Raw genomic sequence first — 9,608 nt, forward strand, 5'->3', positions numbered from 1 at the left:
AAATATATATATATATATATATATATATACATAAACATATATATATATATATATGTATAATATATATGTGTGTGTGTGTATGCGCACACATACTTTTACTTATCCCAGCCAGAATCTCTGGCCATTCTGGGGCACTGCATATAATGTTATTGGTTTTTGTTTCATGCTAACTTCTCAGCTTTCTCTCTGGAACTGGTTCCAGTGAGATAGCAAGGTGGGCAGAACTACTCTTCATTGTGTTTCTGCTGCAATTTGGGTTCATCTGGTACCTCACATAAAGATTTGTTTGGACATTCTTTGAAGACTTCCACATTTATACATCTTAGATCACTAAGTTTGACTGGTGGGGTATTGAAAAGTTACAGGCCTTTGAAACCTAAACTGTTAAGGATCTTTTGTATAATGCAGTGGCATCCTGTTTTTGTAGTTGGTATAGTTTGCAATCCCAATGTTAGGAGCTAGCCCTTCCAGGATCTTACATATATCACCTAATATCTTTCTTGTTTTCTCTATAAGGAGTAGGGTCTCAATTTTTTTTGCCTCCTCCAGTAGTTCATCTGTTGCACTAAGTCAATCTTCTTTGTGTAGTGGCATTGGATTGCCTTGAGTTGTGCTGTTAGTTTGACACTTTGTGGTAATTACTCTTGAGAAGTAATCTAGACAACTGAGAACAAATGTTCTCCATAGGTGCATCTAGGCAGCTGGTAACAAATATTCTCCATAGGAGAAACAATACAGTTTAGCCGAAATGGAGCTGGTTAGTGGGGAGCTGTCCAGGCTATAGCTGCCTGTTGTGGCATGGTTTCTGTGGCTGGATGCCCTTCCTAACACCAACCATTTAACAGTGTGTGCTGGATGCTTTTTATATGCCACTGTCATGGGTGCATTTATGCAATACCAGCACAGGTGTGTTAATGCAGCACCAGCACAGGTGGTTTTTAAGTCACACCAGCACCTGAAAGGACAAATCTGTATGTGTGGAAGACAGCGATTTTAGTTACCTTGATGTGTCTTATCAAGCACAGCAAATCACTACATTTCTCGGTCCCTTGTCATTTCTTCAGGGAGGTCCAGTGTCCAAAAATACTTTCTCACCCCTTCATCCCACATCTTGGTTCTATCCCTTCCACAGGTACCCTCCACAATTAGAGATCAGCGCATCTTTACACAGCTGTCCTCATCCATATGCATCATATGACCAAACCAGCACAGTCTTCTCTCCTGCACACAACATCTGATGCCTCCTGTACCCAATTTTCCTCTTAAATCATTTTACACTCTGTCATGCTTGGACACTGATATTACCCATCTAGTGGAGCATGCTAACTTCATTTCTTTTAAGCCTTTGCAAGTCCTTTGTAGTCAAAGCCCATGTTTCACTGTCATACACAGGCATCATACAATCTACCTTTCACTCTGAGGGAAAGGCCTTTAGTTACCAACAAAGGTAGAAGCTCTATGAACTTTGCCCATCCTGTTCTACACTTTCAGAGCTTCCTCCACCACTGCTAACTTCGTCTCCTATGTAATAGAAGTTCTCTACTACTTCTAATGATCCCCGCAAGCATTTGTGGGAGTCTATTGCCTGCGCATTTTTAGTGCTTATTGTACCTGCACATTTGCCATATATAAGATAATTTCTCTGTTAACTTTCCTATGATACCACTATACAACTTCCAAAGCTTGCACTGGATACAACGTATGGAGTTTTTATCAGCACTCTTCTTATGTACTGAGAGGGCCATCTCCCAGAAGGGACTTGTGGTTTGTCTGTTTTCCTACTTGTACTTTGGATTTTTGTTGAATTAACTTTAAGGCCCTTAGATTCCAGGCCTTGTTTCCACACTTGAAATTTCTTCTCTAGGTTAGGTTATATGACCATTATTATTTAGATACTCAAGTATTGAACAAGTAGATATTAGATAATTATGTAGTTAACAAATATAATGAAGTTAGTGGTAAGGTTACTAATAAATGGATGTTATGGTACTATAATTGAATTGGTAATCACACAAATTAAGATAGTAAGTGCATTAAATTTATGATCTAAGAGATATAGTAGCTATGATTGCATTTCAGTTTGGAAATCATAACTGAGTATGAAGGAAAAATGAATAAAATAAGCAAGTAAAAGCAGAAAAATAAAAATAATATTGTCTAAAGAGTGCTAGTTTCCTTTTCGTAGTGTATCTGTGCTGTCCCACAATAGTTAAGTTTCTTAGATTGTGCAGGAAAGACATGCAGTAACATATGTGGACATTTAATAATTATCTCATCACATTGGTTAGCGAGATTCAATTTATACCTAATTCATAGATTTCAGATATGCACAAATTACATTTATCATTTCCATCCCTATAAAGTTGCACTGTGTGTGTATAATTTACCAAGCAATTTCATAGGCATATTTTTATCAACAGCCATCCGTAGGAATTTTGGCTAATGATGTGAAATAAACCTTATTTCTAATTCTAAAGCTATTTTTGTGGTTGTGCAATCTAGATTTAAAGTAGTTAGATGTAGCACCAATATATACATGCACTTTACTAAGTGCATATACAAAACATAGACAATGTTTTTTCTAAGCAATGTTCACCAAGGAATAAAGGGACCACTTTCTATGGTTGTAGGATTTATTCACTCTATTTAACCTATAGCACACTGATTTACCCCAAGAATAGTTTCCCCTGCCACTGCATTATTTTTGAGGGAACAAAAGACATGATCACCTGTTTTAAAATTGTAACTTTTGTTATATTGTGTGTACAGTCTTGATACTTTGCATGTTAATAAAGGAGTGGTTGTGTGGTAAGTAGCTTGCACTATTTGTCTGTTTTGGCATGGTTTGAACAGCTAGATGCTCTTCCTAATGTCAACCACTTTATAGAATGCACTGGGTGTCCCTTATGTGGTACTGGCATGAGTGCCTTTTATGTGGCATTGGCACTGGTCCTCTTTATGTGATGCTGGCACAGTTTCTCCTTACGTGGTGCCAGCACTAGTGCCTTTTACTTGGCACTGGTATGGGTGCTTTGTATGTGGGATTAGCATAGGTGTTTTTTCCATGGTGTTTGAATCATCATTTAACGTCCGCCTTCCATGCTGGCTTGGTGTGTGTGTGTGTGTGTGTGTGGGTTTTGACAGTCTAACCTGCACTAGACTTCCATGTCAGTTTTAGCAGGATTTTTATGGCTGGGTGCCCTTCTTAACACCAACCACCCAGCAAAGTGGACTAATCATCATCGTCGTTTAACGTCCGCATTCCATGCTGGCATGGGTTGGACGATTTGACTGAGGATTGGTGAGCCAGAGGTTGCACTAGGCTCAATCTGGTCTGGCAAAGTTTCTACAGCTGGATGCCCTTCCTAATGCCAACCACTTCGAGAGTGTAGTGGGTACTTTTTACATGCCACTGGCATGAGGGCCAGTCAGGCAGTTCTGGCAATGACCATGCTCATGCTCAAAAGGTGTTTTTACATGCTACCTGCACGAGGGCCAGTCTGGCAGCACTGGCAACGACCACGTTCAAATGTTGTTTTTCACATGCCACCAGCACGGGAGCCAAAACGTGGCCCTGGCAACGGTCACGCTCGGATGTGTTTTCAACTAATATATATATATATATATATATATATATATATATATATATATATATACATATATATATCTATATCATTATCAATATTATTATTCAAGCAATATATAGTTATTAAATTATCTAATATTCAATTGGGTATATAACAAAATTTTAATATAGAAGAATTGCATACATTACTGAATTACCTGTCGAACTTCAATGCACATCGAATAGAGGTAAAATAGAAAGAAATACTGAAAGTTATCTTTGAAGAAAACTAGAAAATGAAATGCACATACTATTGACTAAAATGAAATAAACTCGCGTGCATGCATAAATATACAGAAACATGTGTAATAATGATTCACAATACAAAGTGATGAAAATTTGTCACTCATCTTACAGGGAAATTAAGATAAAAACAAGGTAAATTTGGAAAAAGTATTTAATTTATATAGATATACGGGGGGGGGGGGGATGTCCCTTTTGATGAAGATATTTGCAGCACTACCTTTTGTTACCCTTGATTTTTGTTTTCTAATTTATGGAGTTTGGCTGAATTCAGAGGGTTATCTTCTGGCAGGCTTTCATTTTTATCCCAATAGTTATTTTTATTTTGGATGTAAAACCTGCCACCAACTTCATTGCTACATTATCTTAGAACTGCCTCTCCTGATTTGGGATATACTCTAAACACGTTAATGCTCATATGTACTATATATCAACCCAAATATGACTGCCTTTTATTCCTGGCCTACCCAAAGAGTAATTTAAATAAAGGATCAAAGTTTGGTTCATCATATGCTAGTGTCACTTACATGTAGATCCGTTGATAATTTAAAAACCTCAGTCCTTATTATAGTACTGGAAACATACTGGTCTCCAAAAGGTTCATTGTTATTTCAGTACTTTGTAATTTTGAGTAACTTTCTTATACCCATAATAATATTAGTCACAAAAGCGCTTAGATTTTGTCCAAGTATGTTGGTGATCACAAGGCATCTTTTTTTATCTCTTTGTTTATATTTTGCATAGCAATTTATTTCCACAGCAATTGTTTTGAACAAACTAGGAGGAAAAACATTTTTTTTAGAATAGTTTAATGGTTTTGTTTCCTGAGAAAGACTGTGACTAGGTCCAGTCAGTTCCAAAAAAATCATTAAAAAAACACAATAGATTCCTAACATGTGCAAGTTAATTTTCTTTGTCACTATTGAAGCTATCATCAGAATCACTGGTTTCACTCCCAGAAATTGATATATCTGATTCACAAGTACATCACATAGCTTTTGTGTTCACTATATATTTTGCTTGATTTTTCCATCTCTTCTGTTGAAAATCTTTCAAATCCTGATTCACTGCTAGACAACATGAAACTGGTATCCATTTTTCATCAGTATTATAAGTTTTCAGAAAATCTAAAATGTGGAGAAAAAAAAAAAGCCTCCAAAAATTCATAAAGCTCTCAGATATCACTTCAAACAATGCTAGGTATTGTAACTCGATTGTTTGTGTAGTTAAGTCATGTGTTTTCATGACTATTACTGAGATTTGCACTGAAATTTTCATGTAAATATGAAAAGGTTATTTTTGTGCTTTTGGTTTGTAACATAAACTAAAAAAATTCTCAGGTGGCTTCAGGCAGGTTGATAACAAAAGAGTTTATGACCTCTGATGTCAGTATGGTCAGTGATCTTGTTCTTGTTATAATTTTTTTTTCTTTGGTCATACCTATCTAGGTTTGAGAAAGATATTACTTGATACATCCAGGGTAGGGTTTGGTTTATTTTTATTTTTTCTGTACCATGTATTGTGTGGAATATAAAGTTGTTAAGTTGCATAATGGGAAATGTGTATATATTTGGATCTTTCAGCATGTCAGTGTATTTATTGAAGAACACTGATGAGGTGGAGTGCAAGATTATGTAATGTTTCAACTGTTATGTAATTATTACAATATTTTGGTGAAACATGTACACACACATTCCCATTCACATATGAAGGTAAAGACTCCCTCCAGTCATGAATGACCATGGGATTGCAGCTAGAAAGTTCCCCTACAAGGCACAAGTCTGGGCAAGGTTGTTTATTGAAGAACAGCAGTTGCCCATGCATACCAGCCTTCTTTCCATGTCACTGACATTATCCAAGAGAAAGGCAAAGGCCAATACAGCTTGGCACCAATGATATTGCAACTCATTTCTACAGCTGAGTGAACTGGAGCAATGTAAAATAAAGTGTCTTGCTCAAGAACACAACACATAACCTGGTTGGGGAATCAAACTTGCTACCTCATAACTGAGCCCAATGCTCTAACCACTGAACCATGCGCCTTCACTTATATTTATTCACACTCACATATATTTATATATTATTGAGGTGAGTCAAACATTTTGCAATATTTGTATACATGCTAGCTTGCAGCATGTATATTGCATGACTGAAGAAGTTCAAGGTGTGGAAGGCACCCACTAAGACTGAGGTATCGTGGTAGTTGGTGTTGTTGACACGTGCATTGCTTTACTCCATATGTGATTTGAAAGCCACTCAGATGAATGTGCAATGTAGCTAATTTGGGAACTTATGCATTATGAGTTCAAACTGAGCTATAACAACATGGAAGCAACCAATAACCATTTATTGTGCGTAAGGTGAAGGCACAGTTGATCACAGTACAGTAACCAGATGGTTCAGAAACTTTTGCTCAGGTAGCAAGTACCTTGACAGTCAGGCATAGTCATGTCGGCTTGAAACCATGGACTTTGAAGCTGTGCTTGGTGAGTATCAGGTGAGCTCAGCATCTTATAGATGTATGCCATTGTGTGACAAAAATAGCAATTTCTAATGGAAACAAAACCATTAAACAAAATCTAAGCGCTTTTGTGACTAATATTATTATGGGTATAAGAAAGTTACTCAGAATTACAAAGTACTGAAAGTTAGCTCTTCTGCTGCAAGACAATGCAAGACCTCATGCTATTCCAAGAACCCAGAAGAAATTCCAGGAACTTGAGGAAATCAAACTGATGCCACAACCAGCATATAGTCTGGACCTAGCTCCCTCAAATTATTACTCGTTCTGATCCATGCCCCACTCTCTGTGCGCTCAACATTTCATCAACTAAGAGGAGACTGAAGCTTCAGTGAAGGATTTCTTTACCTTGAAGAACAAGAATTAGTATCAGCATGGGATCAAGGAATTGCTAGAAAAATGGCTTCAGACAGTGCAATGGCGTCTACTTTGAATGCTAGGTTGATTTTGTTGTAATTTGTTGAGTAAAGCAAATAAGTTATTAAAACATTGCAAAACTTTTGAACTCAACACAAATTTTATAATATGCTCTTTGTATGTTAAGGTGTTTGGGTTCTTTTCTTCTCAATACTAATTGTTAATTTAGAAATTATATCAATTTTTATGAAATTGAAAATAGGTTCTTAATTTACCAACTTCCTTATTTGTTCATTATATGCTTTGTTATTAAAAAAAAAACAGTACAGAAATTTGTTGAACTGTGAAAATAACATCTAATTTACTCTTAAAAAAAGGTTCTGATTTTGATGTTTTAACCCATTGGCACTCATGTCAAATGTAACACTTATTATTAATATTATTTTGAATTAATCGTGCATTATCTTGTAGCTTTTGAGATTTTAATGTTTAGAATAACATTGTAGGGTAAGTGTAAGAGGCCAGATCTGGCAAATTTGAATTTAAAACAGATAGGACATTTGAACCAGATATGACTAGTTTAAATGCTAAAGGATTGAATTAAAAAAATGCACTAGTATCATTTTTTTAAAAAGCTAAAGTAGCAGTGTTTCAAATACAATATGTAATTTTTATTTAGATATGACTTGATTTTTGCTTTAATGTTATATCTGTCTTCTGTGTTTTAGGCATCTTACCGAAACGGGAATTGCAGAGTATCTTGAAAATGGAAACAAAAGCGTCGATGCAATTATGAAAATGGCACTTGATGTATGTATGTTTTAAAATTTTCATTATGTTTTAGTGAATTATGGGAAGTGAAATAGTTTAAATCTGTTTAAGTGAGCGTTTCCACATCCTCATTCTTTTAATACCTAATATCCTGTACACCTTGAATCTGCCTGTTAGTGGTAGCACATGTATTTCCCAGTCCTGTAAAGCCTTGAAACTGCCCAAATTCAAATTTTTTGTTTATATATATTTTAAAGGACACCATAAACTTCCTAATCTAAGGTAGAAATTCTGTAAACCTTTATTCTGTTGCGTGTTAGTTTTTCCTATTTGATACCAAATATAAAGTATTTCCCTGGTGAATTCTGTCATCTTTTCAATTCAATAATGTTACACATCTCTGATGATTTGACAGTGTCTTGATTATGTAGTTTTCATTTTGTAGCTAAAAATCACCTTATGTTAATGAAACCTGCAAAATAGTATAACTGAATAGAGACAAGCACAGGTGTCTTGCTACAGAGAAGATACATGACTGAAGGAGATAAAAAGAACATTCTGATGGGTTGCTAGAGCAGACTCTCAAATACAAGAGGTGGAGGGAGGGATAAGAGAGGATATGGACAGAGGGTCGTGAGAGAGTATTAGAGAGTGGATACTCTCATAAGAGTATGAGGGGGGGAATTAACAGATGCAGGTAGATGTGAAGGTAGTGAGTAATGAACAAAGGTGAAGGTGCAGTTGTAAGGAAATATCAGTCTAGAGAGGGGTAAGTACCAGTATGGTGTGAGATATAGGAGTGGATGAGAAGTAATGAGATGATGTGGAAGATGTAGGACCAGTGGAAAGGGTGATATAGAGGTACATAAGAAGCCATAGAATGTGGGACATGATAGTAGAAATGAGGGGGCATTGAGAATGGTAGCAAATAAGGTGTTAAGAATGGAGTATAACAGAGGGGAGAGAGTGACTGAAGGCACAGAAAGAGGTGGTTGGTAGAGATAGTGTAAGCAAGGATGATAATGTGGAATGGAATTTGTTCCATGGGGTAGGTAGGGAGGTGACTAGAAGGGAGATGTAATATGTACCAATTTTGCTCTCAGTTGATTATAGTAACTAAGTAGTACCATAGAAGAGGAGTGAGCAGTGTTAAGGGAAGAGAATTCAGGGGTGGGGGTTGATGTGTCAGAAAAAAGAGAAGTAAGACAAAGCCCTGCACATACAAGCATGACTAAGTGGTTTTAGGATGTGTGTGTGTATGCATAGTTGTGAGATTAAGGAGTTTGTTTTCCAACCCTGTGGTCTTGAGATCAGCCCCAGTGTGAAGCATCTTTTGCAAGTGCCTTGTACTATGTCCCTGGGTTGACCAAAGCCTTTTGAAAAGATTTGAGTTGATGGATACTGAAAGGAGCTCATCATTTGTGTGTGTGTGTATATTTATATATCAGGTCATCCCATGAGTTCTGTCCTATTTTACCTTTTTTAAAATTGAATGAAATTTAATAGTATTTTAGAATGTCCAATGGAATTAAAAATTATTTTAATGCATTTGTGTACATTTAAACTAATTAAATATTATTTTACAGAATAATAGAATTAAAACTTCTTAGATTAAAACCCTTTCTAACATGGAAGTATCCAAAGAGCATTTGAGGCACATAATGCTTTGAGTACAAAAAAAGGAAACTCTGCAGCCGAAGTGACTTGAAAGTTTAAGGGAAAGAATGCTCGAATGAAAGAACTTGCAGAAGATGATTTGCAAAATTCAGAACTGGAGATTTCAGCCTTGAAGATGAAGATCGAACAGGATGTCCAGCTGAGTTTGATGATAAGCTCCTTGAGGCATTACTTGAAGAAAATCCTGCATTATCAGTTGAAGAATTGGCAATAAAGCTTAGTTCAAACCATACAACTGTTCATCGTCATCTTCAACAACTTGGAAAGGTTCCTAAACTTGGAAAATGGGTGCCTCATGAATTGTCTGAAAGCAACCGCAAATCCTGAGTTGACATCTGCTCTTCTTTCCATTCTTGCGAACTCATTTCACCCTTTTTGGATAGACTTGTGGCTGGTGACGAAAAATGGATCTTC

General features: G+C 36.3%; 1 protein-coding gene across 1 annotated transcript in view; it reads left to right on the top strand.

Moving 5' to 3' along the window:
- The window catches only part of LOC106869514 (tudor domain-containing protein 3), a 65,586-nt gene that overhangs the window by 15,386 nt on the left and 40,592 nt on the right, over window positions 1-9,608 (top strand). The window contains exon 2 of the mRNA XM_014915282.2: window positions 7,475-7,556. Within this exon, the coding sequence (XP_014770768.1) occupies window positions 7,475-7,556 (82 nt within the window). The remainder of the gene's footprint in view (window positions 1-7,474; window positions 7,557-9,608) is intronic.

Source organism: Octopus bimaculoides, chromosome 16, assembly GCF_001194135.2.
Source record: "Octopus bimaculoides isolate UCB-OBI-ISO-001 chromosome 16, ASM119413v2, whole genome shotgun sequence".
NCBI lineage: Eukaryota > Metazoa > Mollusca > Cephalopoda > Octopoda > Octopodidae > Octopus > Octopus bimaculoides.